General features: G+C 39.7%; 1 protein-coding gene across 1 annotated transcript; it reads right to left on the bottom strand.

Moving 5' to 3' along the window:
- Prmt9 (protein arginine methyltransferase 9) lies at positions 1 to 18,882 on the bottom strand. Its single transcript, XM_090356868.1, has 12 exons — positions 18,537 to 18,882; positions 17,183 to 17,331; positions 15,084 to 15,320; positions 14,396 to 14,563; positions 11,278 to 11,380; positions 9,617 to 9,723; positions 6,677 to 6,869; positions 5,366 to 5,549; positions 4,142 to 4,859; positions 2,416 to 2,569; positions 624 to 746; positions 1 to 222 (listed from the first exon to the last, which is right to left on the bottom strand). The coding sequence occupies exons 1-12, from the start codon at positions 18,723 to 18,725 to the stop codon at positions 7 to 9; spliced, it is 2,541 nt and encodes an 846-aa protein (XP_090212994.1). The 5' UTR covers positions 18,726 to 18,882; the 3' UTR covers positions 1 to 6.
- Positions 18,883 to 20,796: the final 1,914 nt, after the last annotated feature.

The following is a 20,796-nucleotide window of genomic DNA, read 5'->3' as shown; positions in this document are numbered from 1 at the left end:
TAGCTTTCATTTCTTTACTGTGATGCTGACATTGCTTTTGTGGTGCTGAACGCTGAGAAGGAGTTCCTCTCCCATCTCCACCTGGACGGGATCCTCTAGAACAACCGCAGCTTGTTTCCAGTGTGAGGCATCACTTGAAGTGTCCAGTTTAACCTCTTCATCAAGGTACATATGAAACCAAAACGGAATAGCAGTCACTCGTCCTGATCTACAGATGTGTACCTACAGAAAGCAAGAAATCACGAAAATCTCACCAGTGAAAACTGATTAAGTCTTCTTTCTCTATTTAGTTAATTTTAAATAATGAAGTTTAATAACATATTGAATCACTCAATTTTAAAATATTAGCCTATTTTTCACCAATATTTGCTCAAATGAATTTTTAATCCTCAAAAGCAGCAACTTGGAAGTGGGCCCTGTGGTCAAGTGGTAGAATGGGTAGCCTTGAGCTAAAGAGCTCAGTGACAGCACCCAAGCCCAGAGTTCAAGCCCCACAACTACCCCCCCCCAAAAAAAATATATATATAAATATAAAAGCAACAAGTAGAACATAGAACATATAAATATTTAATTAGGTATCACCCTGAATCAGAGAAGAGTGATAATTGTACACACTGACTTACCTTCACTTCTCTGCTGGAGGTGTTCAAATACGGAGTCATCAAATCGAGTCTTAAGAGTTCCATTGGCTTGCTTAAAGGTACATAGGGCAATGATGATAGGTCCAAAAACACACGTATAGGTACCTACGGGAAGCGAATTTTTTTAATTTTTATTCATCCTTTCTGTGGCTAATGTTCATTAAGTGATATGTACTTGACTCTATGACCAAATGCTTATGCTTTTTATAAATACTACTCATTTATATTACCATATCAGCTTAAGGCATAAAAACTTCCATTATTCCAGTTTTGTGTTTGTTTTTTTTTTTTGTCAGTTGTGTGGCTTGAACTCTGGGCATAGGCACTATCCCTGAGCTCTTCAGCTCAAAGCTACTGCCCTACCACTTGAACCAAAGTGCCACTTCCCGTTTTCTGGTGGTTAATTGGAGGTAAGAGTCTCATGGACTTTAGTGGCCTGGCTGGCTTTGAACCATGATCCTCAGATCTCAGCCTTCTGAGTAGCAAGGTTTATAGGCATGAGCCACCATGCCTGGCTATTATTCCAGTTTTACAAGAGAAATAATTCAAAGTTTAGTTAGGTTAAATAATTTGCTTGGTTTTACTTCTATGAAAGCAAATTAAAATTTTGCTTAACAAACAGCTCTAAAAGCTTAGGAGTTATGAGTTAATAACTAGCATAAGATTAGGTGTTAAGTTTCTTGAAAAAAATAAAATTCAACCAAATGGATTTTTTTTATTGTAATTAGTAAAAGGGTTACATGATATTTGCCAGATAGAATGTGCATTAATTCACAAACATTGATACCCTTTCACATGTCTTGGTACCCATTTCCCTCCCCCCGCCAAATGGATTTTAATTTGGAAAATAATTTCTAAAAGGCAATGGTTCTCAATCCTGGTTGCAAATTAAAATCACTCAGGAGCTTCAAAAATCCTCTTCTCTTCAGCCATCATCTATATCAATCTGGAGTCTTGCTCTAGGTATCTGTAGTTCTCAAAGTCCTCAGATCTCTCCAGAATACAAGAGGAAACCCCACTGCCATTACGTGTTCTTGAGATTTTAGTTTTAAAGGAATCTTGCTATTAATACTTTCCACTTTCTTCCTTTAAAATGTAAAGGAAAATGTTGCTTAAAAACTGCTTTCTAGCTGGGCACGGTGCTCTGGCATGTAATCCTAGCTGCTCAGGAGGCTGAGATCTGAAGATCTCCATTCAAAGCCAGCCTGAGCACTAAAAAGTCCTTGAGACTCTTACTTCCAATTAATCACCAGAAAACTGAAAGTGGTGCTGTGGCTCCAGGGGTAGAGTGGTAGCCTTGAGCTAAAGAGCTCAGGGACAACGCCCAGGTCCAGAGTTCAAGTCCCACAACCGACAGAAAAACCCAAAAACCCTGGTTTCTGCTAGCACTGGTGATTCACACCTATAATCCTAGCTGCTAAAGAGGCTAGGAGCTGAGGATCATGATTTGAAACTGGCATGGGCGGAGAGTCCATGAAACTCTTATCCTCAATTAAAATCCAAAAATACTCCCCCAAAATTAAAAAACAAATCCCCCAAAAAGCAGAGATGTAGCTCAAATAGTAGAGCACTAGCTCAAGCAAAAAGCACAAGGACAGCGCCCATACCCAGAGTTTAAGCCTGGAACAAAACGAAAACAAAACAACAACAAACAGAAAACCAACAATAAAAGCTGCTTTCCACATACCAATTTCCTCCTACACATTCCTACAGCACCCAACATTCCTTTCCATCACTCACAGCAATCTACACCACTTCTTTTCTAGACAGTCACCTGAAATTGGTTGATAAAAGGTGCTATATTTAATCCAAGTGTACAATCTGTTCCTTGAACAGCGCTCTCTTCTAGCAATGTTTGTGACTCCACGAGCATCCCAAACATCAGCACAAACTGAGGAAAGATTTTGCCTCCAGACTGCAGTAAACACCTAAGGAAGGGAAAATGTGTTAAAATGGCTTCTGATCCTCTATATTTTGCATATTTCAAAAACTAAGAGTCATGAAGAGCTACAGTACAGTCAGTGGTATTACTGGCTGTAAGTTCAGAATGGTAAACTACTGAAAATAATTTCCCCAATAAATCAAACTTAAAGAGATAAGAGACCTAGAGAGAGAAAAATAATTATATAACAGAGAGAGAGAGAGACAGAGGGAGAAAGAGAGAGAGACAGAGAGAGAACTAACCAGACTGCTGGAGGTATAAACCCTAACTGGCAGGAAAGAATCATCAATGATGTGAAAACTACAGATTAAGCATCTCTACTCAGAAATCTAAAATTTCTACTATGACACAGGTCCTGCAATTATTAAATCTGAATGACAATATTAAAAGGCCTCCACTAAACTTTTGGCTGTTCATTAAAAAAAAACAAAAAAAAAACAAAACAAAAAAAAAAAAAAACAAAAGCACTTTCCACTTTCCCTTGCATTGCTGTGGTTTTTTGTTTGTTTTTTTGGTCAGTTCTTAGACTCTGAACTCTGGGATTTGTCCCGGAGCTCTTCAGTTCAAGGCTACTGCCCTAACCCTTGAGCCATAGCACCACTTCCAGTTTTCTGGTGGTTAATTGGTGATAAAAGCCTCATGGACTTTAGTGAGCGGGCTGGCTTTGAAATGCGATCCTCAGATCTCAGCTTTCTGAGAATCAGTGAATAGTTTTCTTTATGCTATTATAATCTTAATTCATGACACCACTTCTCTTTAGAAGACAAAACTGTTCCTATAGTTGAAAGCTGAAAATATGTACATATCTATTTTTCCTAAATTTGAACTGCAAATGTTAACTACTGCCTTTTTTGCAGATCTGAGTGGTACAGTTAAAGGAACTTTGAATCTTAGCTAAATTTTCCCTCAGAATTAAACGCTCAACACTGAAGAAGAAATGCCTTTAAGAAGAGAAATAATATAAAATATATTACAAAATGTGTTATAATATAGATTTGAGGGCTGGGAGCATGACCTAGTGGTAGGGTACTTACCTAGCATGCACAAAGCCCTGTGTTTGATTCCCCCGTATCACATACACAGAAAAAGCTGAAAGAGGCACGCACTATGGCTCAAATGTCCAAGGGCAGAGACCAGGCCCTGAGTTCAAGTCCCAGGACCGGCCAAAAAAAATGTTTTTTAAGACTCAAGAGGACTGGGACATATTCCCAAAATGCAATCAAATGAGTGTTATGTATTTATAATATATGTGATTTCTCTGTATTTACCCTGAATGTCTTACTATTTTCAAGATCTTACTAAGTTCCTTCTACGAAACATAGGCTGCCTAAACCCAAAATAGGTCTTTTTCTTCACACCTACAGTGCAAAGATTCTGTTGGAAGAAAAGGCACTAATAATGGGTACACAAAGAGAAAGGCATGAAGTCACAAGTCCCAAAAAGCAGTATTTGAGGAACAACAATCCTGACCCATTTTCCCAGTCATGCCATTTGAGAAAAGAATTGACCTAAGAACGAGCTGAAAAAAGCCTTCAAACATATTTATTTCCTGTTTCACCTGGATATTGCAGCTTTTTCCATTATTTCCTGTTGAATCAGCCCAGATGGCTCAATGACATCCAGAATGATGATGCTCCACAACTTGTCTGATTCTGGCCTCTGCAACACAGCAGATTCATCCTCCACATGTGTGAGCCAAAACTCCAGTGTTTCCTTAGGAAAGTGATTGGCTTCAGATATGAGGTCCAGAGCAATACGATGCTGGTCTTTTTCCACAGAACTGTAAGGCTTAACCTGCCCAAGTGTGCCGGCAATTATAGGCAAGATAGAGAAGCCTTCAGACACATCTAACACATAGAAAGGTTCAGGAATGTTCTGTGCAGTGTAACTCGGTCTGGTTCCACAGCACATCTCATTATCTTGGCACTGAGTATCCATAGCATGACACAGCTTCTCCGGGGCCAGTGAAGATAACACTTTCTTCATTGCCATCTTAAAGCCTTCATGATATGAAGTGTTGTTGAGCAAAGCAATTTCAGTGGATTCCAATATACACATCTGCTCTACAGTATCTGGTTTACTAGTCTGAAGGTTAGCCAGGGCACTACAGAGTTCAGCCTCATTTCCTAAAGATAGCAAGTCTTTATTCCTGGCAAAACTTTTTACAACTTCCATCTCATGGTCCAAATCCAAGATATTGATATTCTGGATTCTCAAGTAACAGTCCTGACAAGATGCCTCCATTGTAATGTGGTCACCAGGCTTTACCCAATAATCTTCATTAGTAAAAAAGAAAAGTTTTTAAAAAGCAATTAATATAGAGAACTTTAAGGCAGAGGCAGAGGATCACACACACACACGCGCGCACACACAAAAACCTCTATCTTCCATCTATCCCCTATTCTTTTTTTTTTTTTGTCAGTTGTAGGGCTTGAACTCTGGGCCTAGGTGTTGTCCCCAAGCTCTTCAGCTCAACCACTTGAACCACAACTCACCATCTCTGGTTTTCTGGTACTTTATTGGAGATAAGAGTCCCACGGACTTTTTAGTGCCCAGGCTGGCTTTGAACCGCGATCCTCAGATCACAGCCTCCTGAGTAGCTAGGATTATAGGCATGAGCCATCGCACCCTGTGTTAAATTTACTTTTTAAAAAGAAAAGTAAAATCTGAAAGATTACCTAATCTCTCTTGATGGAGAACTTCATATCCAAAGTCATTCTTTTCCCCTTTTAATGCATGAAAGCAACAACTAAAAATAAAAATAAAAATGAGACAAGCCTACCTGCCAGGTCCTGCACAGGGTACACAGCCTGCTCCCAACAAGTGTCCTCACCAGGACCTGTGGACAGACTGTGCACCTCATCAAGCTGGAGCACAAACCAAACCACGATGGCATCTAGTGTGCCTTCTTTAACAGCAGGAATGCTAATCTTGCCAGGTGTTTTAGTTGCAAGACTTTTCAATTCCTGGAAAAAGCAATGGGAATATTTTAGTACACTGGAATGTGTACTGTCTTAGCATCACACTGCTCCATCCCTCAGCTTCTCAGGCCTGCCTTCAGGAAAGGAACATCTTTGTGCTTAAAACTATCTATAGCACATATGAGAAGGTGTGATCTACTACATTGGAGTTCTATTCAGTTACTAAAAGGAATAAAGCGAATACACATGAGAAAATACCATGATGTACTGTTAGATGAAAAAGCAAACCAATATGGATTACTGTGTGTGTGTAGGTACTCATAAAACAAGTATAGAAAAGCAGTTCAAAACTAGTGTGGGTAATGAAGCATAGAAACTCACAAGGGGAAAAAAAATACTGTGTTTTTCTTTTCATTTCTACTTTTTTGTATTCCTGGAAAGTGCTTATAGAGGGAGCCATTAGTTGCCAAGTTAAAATCTTCATGTGTGTAAAAAAAAAAATTTAATGTATTCCAAATATCAAAAAATAGCTGGTACTGGTAGCTCACACCTATAATCCCAGTTAATCAGGAGGCTGGATCTGAGAATTTTAGTTTGGAGATAGCCCTTGAAGGTTACTAACCTATAAGTGGAATGCAAACTAATAAAAAGTCTGTCGTATGCATTTTTTTTTCTTTTTTTGGAGGGTCTGCCATGGAGCTTGAATGCAGGGCCAGGGCACTGTCCCTGAGCTTTTATGTTCAAGGCTAGCACTTTGAGCCACAGTGCCACTTCCAATTTTCTGGTGTTTAATTGGAGATAAGAGTCTCATGGACTTTCTTACCTAGACTGATTTCAAACCACGATCCTCAGATCTCTGCTCCTGAGTAGCTAGGATTACATGCATGAACTACCAGTGCCTAGCTTATATCCTATATGTCATTTTAAACATGCATAAAATGTAATGCTTTAATAAGGTTTTTTATTTTCCATTCCGGGTGTTTGAACTCAGGACCTGACCACTGTCCTTGGGCTTTCTTCAAGGCTAGTGCTCTAGCACTTAAGCCACATCACCACTTCCAGCTTTGTCTATGTATGAGATACTGAGGAATCAAACCCAGGGCTTCATATATGCATGCTAAGCATGCTACCACTAGGCCAAACTCCTGGCTCTCAAAAAAAATTTTTTTTACCTGAAGATTATTAAAATCAACTTTCATAATTTCAAAGCATTCTGTCAAAGCCAAATATCCTCCAGAAATTCGACTCATCTTCTCAGTTGTATAAGGCTCAACTGTGTCTTCAGTATCAAGAGAAGAATAAGCTGGACTCTGAAATTTCACATTTGGTGGCAAATGGATAGCAGCAACATCCTTAACAAGCACTCTGGGGGAGATGCAGTTTATAAAAAAAAAAAAGAAGAAGAAGAGGGACATGAATTAAGAAACACCACCTAATATCTAATCCTGAAAAAGATACAACACTAAAATAAGGCAGGACCTTATGCATAAAAGTTTCTTAAATAATATGTGTGGGGTGCGTGTGTGTGTGTGTGTGTGTGTGTGTGTGTATCATAATATATATCACAAAATCAAGTAAGATCACAATATATGGTGTCTGACCTCAAGAGAGTAGGTACTTTGGGAGAGGAAGGGTCCTGATAACATAAAATGGTTTCTTTTTGGGTACTTTCTAGTATGGTTGTTTCAATCCTCAGCCAGAATAATGGCTACCCAAGTATATCAACTTAATGAAAATTAATCAAATGCTATATTACTCACATGCATTTATGGTAAAAATGGTTTTACTCAAAATTAACACTGAAAACAAAAACTTCATGACCCTATGTAAAAACAAACAATTCAACTTCATCTCACCTCAACTCAAAAGCATTTACTTTCAAGTTTTTGAAATTCAAATTGTCTTTTAGAAATTATTTTATTATACTCAAAAAAAAAAGGAGTGATCAGCTGGCTACTGATGGTTCATGTCTGTTATCCTAGCTATTCCAGAAGCTGGGATCTGAGAACTAACCCAGCCAGGGCAGTCCATGAGACTCCTAATTAACCATGTAAAATCTCAAGTGGAGTTGTGGCTCAATTGGTAGAGTACTTTTTGCTTTAAGCAAAAATGTTTAGGAACAGTACCCAGGCCCTGAGTTCAAGTATGTGTGTGTATATATATATATATATATATACACACACACACACACACACACACACACACACACACACACACACACATATTTATTGAAAAGAAATATGTGGCAAGTAAGTTCCTTTTAGTTTATTATAAAACATAGAAATACCAAAATATTGTCAAAACACTGTAACAAGTAAAAAGTGAACATTATCTTCACAGTATTCCTGATTTCTTCACTACTAAACACTAGATATATATCTTTGCACACCATTTTCTAAAATTTGTATATAATATGAAGAAATGAGCTGGGAGGAGTGGCTCACGCCTGTAATTCTAGCTATTTAGGAAGCTGAGATCTGAAGATAGAGGTTCAAAGCCAACCTGGACACTAAAGTCCAAAAGAAACATCTCCAATTAACCACTAGAAAACGGGAAGTGGGGCTTGGCTCAAGGGTAGGACAGTAGCCTTGAGCTGCTGAGCTAAGAGACAATGACCAGACCCAGGGGTAGGGTGGTAGCCTTGAGCTGAAGAGCTCAGGGACAGTGCCCAGGCCCAAGTCCAAGCCCCAGGACCTATACAAAAAACGGAAGAAGGAAGAAGAAAGGAGAAGGAGGAGGAGGAGGAAGAGGAGGAGGAGAAATGTGTATCATTGACAAGAATATATTTTCCTCTGCTCTTAAATTTCAAAATCATCTAAGCTTATAGAAGTTTCCTGAACAATATAAAAAATTCCCACAAGCTTTATATTGTTTTGCTAGATTTATCATGTTCTCTACACATGTACTTTTTTTCTGTACAATCTGACAACAGGCTGAGCCTAGCTGTATTTCAATAAATACTTAAATGTATATTTACTAAAAATAATGAAAATTTCCTAATCCTAGTACTGTTATCTAAGTATTATCCAATCAACAATTGGTATTCTATGTTTTTCCCAACTGTCTCTTTAACCTCCTTTAATCTGGAACAACTGTCATGTTTCCTTTACTTTCCCAACATTTTTGAAGGTAGGCGCGTTATCTCAAAGAACGGTTCAACTTGGGATTGTATGTACTTTCCTCACAATGAGGCACTGCTTATATATTCTGTATGCAATAGCATCTAAATGATGAGCTGTTACGACAAATCTCACTGGTGATATAACTTCAGTCTCTTCGTGAAGATGTGGTTTCTTCTCTGCACACTTACAATTTTCTTTTTGTAATAAGTACTTTGAGTACTTTTCTGTACAAGTACATGAATACCCTATCCTCACCAAATTTGGAGATAAAAGTGTCAGGAACTTTCCTGCCTGGAATAGCTTTGAACTATAATCCTCAGATCCCAGCCTCCTAAGTAGCAAGGATTTTAGGTATGAGCCACTGGCACACAGCCACCTGGTTAGAATTCAGGTTCTTATGTTAGGGGTTCAATCTTTATTTATGTTGGCTCTTACATTATCCTTTATTTGGCTAGTAGAGGTATGCTATGTTAAGATCTAGGCTTGGTGGCATACCCATATAATTTCACCACTGAGAGGCTGAAACAGGAAGATTCCAAGTTTAACGCCACTAAATACATTTTGTGTACCAAAAATTCTTTGAAGTATGGTATTTTTTTCTCGTCAGGTATACCAGGCTGGCCTCAAATTCACTATGTAGTCCAGTGCTCCCTTTAACAAAGATCTTCCTCTCAGTGAATGCTGAGATTAAATAGGTTTTATTACTACGTCACACCAGTAGGTAAACAGTACTAATATTATTTTTAAACATTTACTATTTAGGGCCGGGAGTTTGGCCTAGTGGTTAAAGTGCTTGCCTAGCATGCATGAAGACCCGGGTTCGATTCCTCGGTACCACATACATAGAAAAAAGCCGGAAGTGGTGCTGAGGCTCAAGTGGTAGAGCTCTAGCCTTGAGAAAGTCCAAGGACAGGGCTCAGGCCCTGAGCTCAAGCCCAGGACTGGCAAAAAAAAAAAAAAAAAAAAAAATTTTACTATTTAGTCACTTACCTATGGTGCCTTCTTATCTCTGCACATTCTACTGCTATCCCATATATAACAGCATTTGCTGGTATAACTTTCCCATACGTTTCACAATTGCCGTTTTCACCTTTGGTCTGGAAATACAGCAATAAAAATCTATTACAGGGGCCAGGAGTGTGGCCTAGTGGTACAGTGGTTACCTAGCATGCACAAAGACCCAGGTTCAATTCCTCAGTATCACATACATAGAAAAGCCAGAAGTGGTACTGTGGCTTAAGTGCTAGAGCTCTAGCCTTGAAAAAGACCAAGGACAGTGCTTAGGCTATAAGGTCAAGCTCCAGGACTAGCAAAAATATAAAAAATCTGTTACATAAGCAAATACATGCATATGACAAGCTACAAAAATTCCATGAGAAAAGACATTAGAAAGTAAGGACAAGTAGGCTAAAGATGTTTTCTCTTTAAAAGTATTTTCATTGTGGGGCCGGGAGTTTGGCCTAGTGGTTAAAGTGCTTGCCTAGCATGCATGAAGACCCGGGTTTGATTCCTCGGTACCACATACATAGAAAAAAGCCGGTAGTGGTGCTGAGGCTCAAGTGGTAGAGCTCTAGCCTTGAGAAAGTCCAAGGACAGTGTTCAGGCCCTGAGCTCAAGCACAGGACTGGCAAAAAAAAAAAAAGTATTTTCATTGTGATGTACGTATGTATATATAAGCTTCTTTACAGCATATCTATAAAAGAGGGAGAGACAGAAGTTTACATAAGAAATTAGAGTATGACTCTGAAAATCCAGAATCATCATTACTTTTTGGAAAAAGAAATTGCTGAAAGTGACACTATAGTAGAGTGGTAAGAGTTCTAGCCTTGAGCTAGAACAGCTCAGGAACAGCACCCAGGCCTGAGTTCAAGTCCTAGGACCAGCAAAAAGGAGAAGAAAGAAAGAAAGAAAGAAAGAAAGAAAGAAAGAAAGAAAGAAAGAAAGAAAGAAAGAAAGAGAAATTACTATTCTTTTAAAATCATCTCATTTTTAAAATGAATTTTATTACATACTAAAATTATTTTATATTATCTATCTATGATTTGTGGTTTACAGCAGAAAATTTCAATGTAAAATATGATAGCCCTATTTAATCAGTTACTTGGGTTCAAAAAGTACCTCATAATACCAACCCAGTGTTACTCTCTCTACTTCATTTTATTTATTTCATTTTTTGCCAGTCCTAGGCCTTGAACTCAGGGCCTGAACACTGTCCTTGGGCTTTATCAAAGCTAGAGCTCTACCACTTGAGCCTCAACTTTTTCTATGTATATGGTATTGAGGAATCGAACCCAGTCTCTGTGCATGCTAGACAAGCATTCTACCACTAGGTCAAACCCTCAGCCCTATACTTCCTTTTAATGATTTTACAAAATTCCAAGCAATGAGGGATATGAAACTGAAAGCACCCCCATCTACAACCATACTTAAGAACTTCCATGGTCAGCACCTCCACAAAGCCACCTCAATTCCTCATCTGAGCACAAAGAGGTATATGTTTCTTTATGGCTCTCCTTTCAACTACACAGTATGGACCTGACAGTGGGAAATATATTTCATATGCTTTGTAAATACTTTAGGGGCCCAATAACTCTAATGAATCTATAAATAATGAGTTATTCATCAAATTTAAATGTTTTCATGCTGCTTACCTTTGATGGCAAAAGTAAATGCTCCCATGCATGAATTAAACTCTCCACAATTCCTTCTCCAAATAAACCTGCATCGACAGTTTCTGTTACAACTAGGGACACTCTATAGAATGATTTTTTAAAGATATATGTAAGTAAAATGACATGCTGTTTATATAAAGATGTCAAAGCTGACAGTAGAGTTTATTATAAAAAGTCCACATGTAAAATTTTCTCACACATTTCATTTCAGTATTCCCCTGAATCTTGAGGAACTGGACTCTAAGGTTCTTCTGGCTCCTGTTCTCCATTGTAACCTGATTCCTTTCCCCGCATGGGGAGGGGGAGAATAACATCCTCACTCTTTCTCCACTGTCTAAAGTCCTCAAGAAGAGCTTGCCTTTCACAGTCCCCTTCCTTAATGACACTTAGTTCCAATTATAACACTCCATAAAATATGCTCCAGCTCCACCAACTCCTTATCAAAATAAGCTATCTTTTTCGGCTATAACTTTTTTTGATCTACAACAATAATGATGATGATGTCCATGAGCCCTACCTTTCAAAACCTCCAATCTTTACCATCTAGGACACTGTATTACCCAAGTTTGCCTCCTCCATGTTCACTGTACCTCTTCTGTCCCTTTTCCTGAGCCTCCACTAAGCTTATTCTGTCTGCTCATGTATCCATTCTTTCTGGAAAATTCTACTTAAAGACAGTTAAATTCTGCTTAAACTCCTTTAGCTTTATTGCCAGTATCATTCCTTTTTTACCTGGAAGGTAAAGACAAATTTCATGAATATTCCTATCTAGATCTTCCTATCTAGATCTTAAGTGTCTTGAGGGCAAGAAAATGCCTAAACCAAATATTATACATATTAACAGAATAATATTTATTATTGTATACATTTAGGATACGCACAGTGTCTCAGATCATCTAGTTCAATATCTGAAAGTCTAGAGATCGGTTTAAGATCCAAATGAATAACTAGGTGACTAAAATTCACATACACTGATTAAAATCTAATAATCATCTTTCTATAACTTTGTGTGAAAAATACAAACTGAATTAAAGTAACCATGAACTGAACTGTGTGTATCCATTCCTCAACCCTTAGGTTAAAACTCTAACCTCTAATATGACAGTCTTTAGAAAGAGTTTAGAGGATCACAAATATTAAAAGAAGTCTCCAGGGTAGGACCCTAATGCAATAGTATTAGTGTCCTCATAAAAGGAAAGACTTCAGAGACCGTTCATGAATAGGAGAAAAGCCATGTAAAGGCATAGATTGAGGCCGGGAGTGTGCTAGTGGTACAGTGCTTGCCTAGCATACATGAAGCCCTGGGTTCAATTCCTCAGTACCACACACACAGAAAAAGCCAGAAGTGGCCCTGCTGCTCAAATGATGGAATGCTAGCCTTGAGAAAGCTCAAAGACAGTGCTCAGGCCCTAAGTTCAAACCCAGGACTGGCACCAGTAACAACAACAACAACAACAAAAAGACCAATTGAAGGTGATCATCTTCAAGGTAAAAAGCCTTAGTTGGGCTCATGCCACACTTCACTTCAGAAAATACACATCTCTTGTTTAAGCTAGATAGTCTGCATATTCTATTAAGGCAACCTGAACACAATATTCAGAACAACAACACAATTCAGGACAGTGGGGATTTTTGGTTTGGGTTTTTTTGTTGTTGTTAAGTTGTGGGACTTGAACTCGGCCTGGGTGTTGTCCCTGAGCTCTTCAGATCAAGGTTACCGCCCTACCCCTTGAGCCACAGCCACTTTTCTGGTGGTTAATTGGAGAGAAGAGTCTCACAGAGTTTAGTACCCAGACTGGCTTTGAACATGATCCTCAGATCTCAGCCTCCTGAGTAGCTAGGATTACAGGTATGAGCCACGGCACCCGGCAGGGCAGTGATTTTTAAAAATACTTTTTGTTTTTGTTTTCCCATAAAAATAGTATGTACCTGTCTTAGCAATCTAATTAAAGTTCTCTAATGGGAACAAATGCAGAGACCATTGAAAAGTGCAAGTATATGCAGCATTATTATGTAAGAAAAAAGTCCAAAATAACTTCCTTCAATTTAAATATCAGAGGGAAATAACCCAAAAGGGGTCATAAAAAACCAAGTTCCTAAGTGATGGACCAGTTGATCTTGAAATCCCTTCTAGTTATAAAATTCCATCACTTTTTTGTGATTATGTATCACAGTGAATCAACACATTAAAAAGCCAAGAAACGGCAGGATTATATTCAAAGCATTTAATGGACAGAGGCCAAAAATCAATGACAAGTAACACTTTCAAAACTTTTATTTTTATTTATTTATTTTTTTGCCAGTCCTGGGCTTAGGCTCAGGGCCTGAGCACTGTCCCTGGATTTTCTCAAGACTAGGGCTCTACCTCTTGAGCCACAGCACTACTTCTGGCTTTTTGCTACGTATGTGGTACCGAGGAATCGAGCCCGGGTCTTCGTGCATGCTAGGCAAGCACTGTACCACTAGGCCAAACTCCCGGCCCAAAACTTTCATTTTAAACAAGAGCATCAACACCCAGTGTGTTAAGTCCACTAGTTCAGCTCTGTTCATATTTGGGGGGAAGGAGTTACTGAGTTTTGTTTTGGGGTTTTGAACTCAAGGCCTTGGTTCTTGGGAGGCAGCATTCGATCCCTTGAGTTACACTCCTCGTCCTTTTTGTTTTATTTATTGGATAAAGTCTTTTTTCCCCTGGAGTTAGCATCAGAGTCCAATCCTCCTACTTATTTATGTTTCCATATAGATGGGATCACAACTGCGAACCACCACACAAGGCTTTTTAGTTGAGATGGAGTCTTGACAACCTTCTCTCTTGAGACCAGCTTTGAACTGTAATCCTCTCTACTGCTCAAGTGACTGGGTTTACAGGTATGCATCACCTTGCTGAACTTTAAAGTTATAAAATTCCTTGCCCCAGTTTTTTCCCGTGATCTTAATTTCTTTCTGTTACCACTTATATGATATTACTAGGCAAATCTTTTATTAAACTATCTTTACATGCTAAGGGTGCTAGCATTTTTTGTCAAGACTAGTCCCTAGAAATATATTTTATTTCTTATTAAATAAAACAGTGACTTAAAAACAAGAAAACTTATAGTACCTTTCAGGAATATGTTTTGGAATTTCTATGTCAAGTGACTTCATGTGTAGGAGTTTTATCCCTGTGTCCATCTTGTTTGCAGCCACCACATCACGGGCAAGTTCGTACATGGTCTTGGATAACTCACATGCATACACTAACTGTGCCCCAGCATTTTTAGCAAACATACTAGGAAGGAAAAAAGGACTCCATCAAAATGCTAATAGAGTTAGCAATATGAAGTTCTATTCTTTAATTATTGTCTAGAAAAAAAAATCATTCAGTATGCACATAGCACGCTATTAAGAGGAAGAATGAGAAAATTGGCAAGGTGCTTGCTAGCATCTGCCACCACAATGATAGTACAAAAAAATTATTTTAAGAGTTAATTACTCAAATTAATTTTTTCTTTGAAGGAATATATCTTGGAAGTGCTTTAAACTATGTCATCAAACAATGTCATCAAGCAAACAAAAAAAGTTAATTACTCAAATTTCAGTAATAATACGAAATTTTTCTTAGCAGTCTTCTCCAACTCTTAAGAAAATTATAGTGAAAAACAGAATAATAATCATTGTATGAATAAGCTTAACAAATTATAAAAAAATAAATGCTACTTTAAAATTCCTATGTTCAATTTTTGATATCTGGAATTAGCTTCAATTTATATTATGGATGAAAATATAGCTAAAAAGCAATGACAACAAACCTCAATATTCCAGTTCCTGCTCCAATGTCCAAAACACTTTTGGACCCCGAACAGACAGCCTTTTGGATTGCTGCATTGTAGGCAAGATTCCTTCTGGTGTCATTAAGCATAATAAAGTGCCAACGCTCCACCAACCAATTTGCAACACGATAAAAATTCTCCTTTGCATCATTGAATTCAGGATTTAACTTTACTGCTTTATGAAAATATCCAGCTGCTTCATCTCTAAAGCCCATTCTAGAACACAACAAAAGAAAGGTTAAAGACAAAAATGCACTCAACTCTATGGGATTACTCACGCCTCGTCTGAGAATCCCTTACTAGTACTCAAATCCAAAAGAATGCAGGCCTTTAGGTCCTGTGGAAAGCTTTCTGTGAGAATTACAAAGTATCAGGTTGAGCTGATGCCAGGGGCTCATGCCTACAATCCTAACTACACAGGAGGCTGAAATATGAAGATCACGGTTCCAAACAAGCCCAAGCAGGAAAGTCCATAAGACTCTTACCTCCAATAAACTACTCTGAAAACGCTGGAAGTGGTAATGTGGCTCAGGTGGTAGAGTACTAGGCTTGAGCCAAAGAAGCTCAGAGGTAGCACTCAGGCCCTGAATTTAAGCCCTAGAATGGTGCCTTTCAAATTCTGTCCTTGAAATAGGTAATTTCTGGCTATAGCACATGTGGTAGTTATCACATATAACAATAGATTTCACCAGCATCCAAAGGGGTCCATACTCTACACATGAAAGCTCTCTGCCCACATGTACTTACAACAATATCAAGTTGTTACACGTTTCTAAACACATTGTTATATTCCAAGGCTCAACATGTATGTCAGTAATATTAATGTTTTAAAAAAAAAAAAAACTAACCTTTTCGGGGCCAGGAGTATAGCCTAGTGCTAGAGTACTCATCTAGTATGCACCAAACCATGGGTTCAATTCCTCAGTACCACATACTCAGAAAAAGCCGGAAGCGGTGCTGTGGCTCAAGTGGCAGGGTGCTTGCCTTGAGCAAAAAGTGTCCAAGGACAGTGCCCAGGCCCTGAGTTAAAGCCCTATGACTAGCAAAAAAAAACAAAAAACAAAACACCTTTTCATCTTTCTAATTAGTCATTTAAATATATTTTGTGTAAATCTGATACTGCTGAACCAATAAAAGGTTATAAAGTTGAAACATGCCAGATACTTTACAAATAAATGTCCAGAAAACTATACTTTCTCTCCTAGAACAGTAGTTCTTTTAGCATATCTTTTTTTTTTTTTTTTGCTTGCCAATCCTTGGCTTCAGCTCAGGGTCTGAGCACTGTCCTTGGACTTTCTCAAGGCTAGCGCTCTACCACTTGAGTCTCAGAACCATTTCTGGATTTTTTTCTATGCATATGGTACTGAGGAATTGAACTCGAGTCTTCGTGCATGCTGGGCAATCACTCTACCACTAGGTCAAACTCCCAGCCTAGCAGATCATTTATTAAAGAAAGTGTAAAACAAACAAAAAACCAAAATGCCACTGGCATAGATAAGAAAGGTAAGGGCAACTGATTCTTATGTAGTAAATTATATAATATAGCTGCTATTATATTACAGATTATATCTGCTATTCCTGTTTTTTCTCATTATTTGTTACTAATTTATCCTCCATTACATCAACTACCTATTATTTCCTCACATTAAAGATTCCCTTTAGGCTGGGAGTTTGGCCTAGTGGTTAAAGTGCTTGCCTAGCATGCATGAAGACCCGGGTTCGATTCCTCGGTACCACATACATAGAAAAAAGCCGAAAGTGGTGCTGAGGCTCAAATGGTAGAGCTCTAGCCTTGAGAAAATCCAAGGACAGTGCTCAGGCCCTGAGCTCAAGTCCAAGACTGGCAAAAAAAAAAAAAATTAAAGATTCCCTTTATCAAATTACTTAAATTGCCAGACATGGTGGTACATATGTACTCACGAGGCTGATGACGGCAGATTGCTTGAGTCTATAAGTTCCAGCCTGCAACCAAGAATATTAGTGAGGCTCCATCTCAAAGCAAATTACTGCATAATCGATCCCTCATTCCTACTGATGCAAAATAATACTTAGAAAGTAATATAGAAATTAGCGCAAACCTGAAGAGATGTTCCCCCATACTGTTACAAATCACTTCATCATCAGGAAATAGTTCCAAGGCCTGTTCATAACAACTGAGTAAGTCTTGTATTCGATTGAGTGCATCAAGTTCTTCTGCCCATTTGAACAATGTATACTGAAAGGTTTCCTTTACAAACAAGAAAAAAAGTTAGTCAAAAAGGTCAAAAAACATACAAGTCTAATTGAATACTCAAGAAGATTTAAAGTGAAGGATCACTTTAAATTCTATCGAACTTTAGTAGGCACTTTTTTTAAAAAAATTAATTTTATCACCTATATTGCAATAATATGCAGAATCAGACAGGTTGATAACTTTTTCCATGCTTAGCTGCCATATCACAAAATCTCTAGATGTTTTTCTATTTCTTTTTTCTGGACTTGTGTTTCTGGAGTTTGTCCTTTACCCTCTTTTTCCTTATTCATTCCTAATGCATTAACCGTATCCCCTAATCGTTAATGATGCCACACCGACAATTTACAATTCAGATCTTGATCTTCTGACTCATAAATACAGCTTCCTACCAGTTATTTCAACCAGACAGGCATGAGATCCTTCATCTCCTCAAATAGGCCTCTTTTCAAATATTTTCTAAGCATTCAATGAACACTGAGATTAACCTGGAGAAAAGAACACTGAGATTAACCTATTACTCTACTGATGCCTACATAGAGAAGGAAAGAGATCTTGACACCACATCCCCCTCCTCCTGGAGCAGGGTAGCTGGTCCTAAAAGTTAAGTGAATTACAAAAGTCTAGATGCTACTGACACCTAGTGGGTAAGACTGAGATGCTGATGGCTCTCATTCTACTGTACACAGGATAGGTCTCGCTCCCCACTGTAGGGAATTATTCTACCTAGAATGTCAATAGTATTGAAGGTGAGAAACCCTGGACAAAATGAAGCAGCTAAAACGGAACAGGAAGTTAAATCAATTTTTGATATTTAAACTCTAAAACCTACTTGGGGGCCGGGGGGGGGGGGGGAGAGGGGATGGTGTTTCAGCAGAGTAACTTGCAATTCATCAGTCACTGAAGCCAAAGATTGCTTTAGGTTCAGGGCAGCGTCTTCCACGAGAGCAGCAACTACAAACGCAAAAACCTCCCAGGACCGGGGTCCGGCCATCACCCGTGTGTGTGTACGCGAGAAGAAGGCCCGAGGTGAGCAGCCTCGTTCTTCCGTTCGGGGGTCTCTGGGATTTCACGGTGGAACTTCAGCAACAGAGGCGCGACCTTAGATTCTCCCCAACTAACAGCAAGCGCCGGGTTGAGACCGGCTGCGGGAGGGAATCCCCCGGGAGCGGCAGCGCCCGCAGGCCGGGGCGGGGCCTCACCTTCACGCCGTCTTTCAGCTCCGGGGCCAGGCTGAGCACCAGCAGGTAGTGCGCGTAGGCCGTGCCGAAGTCCCGGGCGCCGAGGCAGTGCTCGGCGCTCTGCAGGGACCGCGACACCAGTTGGTCCCGGCCCGTAGCAGCAATGGCGGCACCGCGGCGGGCCCGGGGCCTGGGCCGTGAGTTCGGCATGATCGGGACACGGCTAGGAGGAGCTGAGAGGGGAAACGAAGAGAAAAACCGTCTCGACGTTACATCCCTCAGCAGCCCGGAGGAAAGTTCTGGAAGGGTGACAGGTGCGCGCGCCCACCGGCCGCCTCACCACAGGCTCCGCCCTCTCCTCCACCGGAAGCCGGCGCTCTCCGCCCAACTGCAGGCTGGGGGTGGGACGGCGCGCTGCGATGACGTCAGCACGCTCGACGTGTGCCCCTAGCCTCCGCGCTGCGGTCATTGCGCATGCGTACATGCTGGTACCTACTGGCCTGCTTTGGGCGGGATTTGGTTTCCCCTCCCTCAAGCTTTTGTCGCTTTCGTCTTGTCCCCAGGATTGTGTGGTGGCAGTAGGACACCCCCGTCGTGCAGACATGTAGCATGGTGCTGCATACTCAGGAATGCCCGGCGTTTGGCGGAGAAGAACTCAGACCCGAATATGTGGCGCTTAGATCCAAACAGTGCAAGAGCGAGGACTCAATATTCGTGTACCCAATGCTATGGACATGGTACTGGAAATATAAACACAACTACATAGACATAAAAACCTATGACTCTGCAGACATAATGTTTTATTACGTAGATTAATATGTATCTATGACGTACAAACCCTCAGCCTAATTTTAATTATGTTCTAAAATCTAAGTGCCAGTGATTGTATATAGAGATTCCCTTCTTGAATACTTGTTTATTAAATATGTCATTTGAAATGTGATGTAAAAATCAATGTTAATAAATTCTTTTTAAAAAAGTACCCGAGATTTGTTCTAGAATGCACTTTCGCCCGCACTGTGTCATTGTCATGGACTCCTGTGAGGCAGACCTTGGGGTTACACTTGTTTTTAGGGGACCTTGCCCAGGCTCACTGGCCTCTGTGTGGCTTGGGCTGCCTGACCGAGCCCCGTTAACATGAATTCTGGCAAGTGCAAGCCCTCAGCCCTGAGCCAGTCTTAAGAGAAAACACTGGGCCGCAGTTAACTCACTCCAAGGCTGTAACAGGGCTTTTAGGCCCCAGACCTGAAGTCCTGGAGTTCCCGCTAAGGAAGCTGGTTTTAAAACAGGCCAAGGGAGCCATGCACAGGTGAGTTGCACCTGTAATCCTAGCTACGCAAAGAGGATCTGAGGACCACAGTCCAAAGCCAGCTAGGGCAGGAAGTCCATTCCACCCTTACTCTCCAATTAACCACCAAAAAGTCAGGAATGGAGCTGTACAGCTCAGGTGGCGCTGTGCCAGCCTAGAAAAAAATTCCCATAGAGCTCTTGAGTTCAAAGCCCATTTTACCCCCCCCCCACACACACACACAGAGCCAGAGGTACCTTTAGTGGCAGAGCATTTTCCAAGCATGTGCAAAGCCCTAGATTTCAATGAGAGAGATGAAGAGATTTTCCTTTCAAAGATAGGAAAGTTATTTGAAAATGAATTGATAGGATAAGAAAACTGCTAGAGCCAGGTGAAAATGTAACATGAGACAATTAGAAAAATTGAGTGGAAAAAGAAAAGGTGGGAAAAGATGAGATAATGGGATAATAAAAATAAGCATGATATCAGGAGGCTTGGTTGCAAGTCCACCTACATTTATTAGCTCAGACCATTTTATCTGATTACTGAGAAAAAGAATGCTTTAACTACAGGTCTGCAGCTCAAGGCTACCGCCCTAAAGGTCTACCATTATTAACAACTTCCCTTCAGACAGAATTTTGACGCATAGTTTTGTTATCTGAAAAGTGTATGTAATAAATTACACATTCCATCTTGTGAAGTTAACAGTACTATATATACAGCATCTAGTGCATAGTAAGTGATTATTTATTGTTAGTGATTTTGTTTCCCTTAATTTAGTTGTACACTTCACTAATTAAGGTCAGATGATTCTAGAGTGGCTCTTAGTGAACAATGCAGAGACCACTTTGTGTCTGAAGAATACAGAATTGTAGATTGATGGTTGGATGCCTGAGTTATGCAGATTTTCTAAATAGTGGCCCATTGGATATATTATAAAAATCACTTTTGTTAATATTGCCACCAAACTCTTTCCTTTTCCTTCCTTCCTTC

The sequence above is a fragment of the Megascapheus bottae genome, chromosome 23 (assembly GCF_031878675.1).
Source record: "Megascapheus bottae isolate mThoBot1 chromosome 23, mThoBot2.hap1, whole genome shotgun sequence".
In the NCBI taxonomy this organism is placed as follows: domain Eukaryota; kingdom Metazoa; phylum Chordata; class Mammalia; order Rodentia; family Geomyidae; genus Megascapheus; species Megascapheus bottae.
Note: the sequence above shows the minus strand (reverse complement) of the source record. Positions and strands in the feature narration are given on the sequence as shown.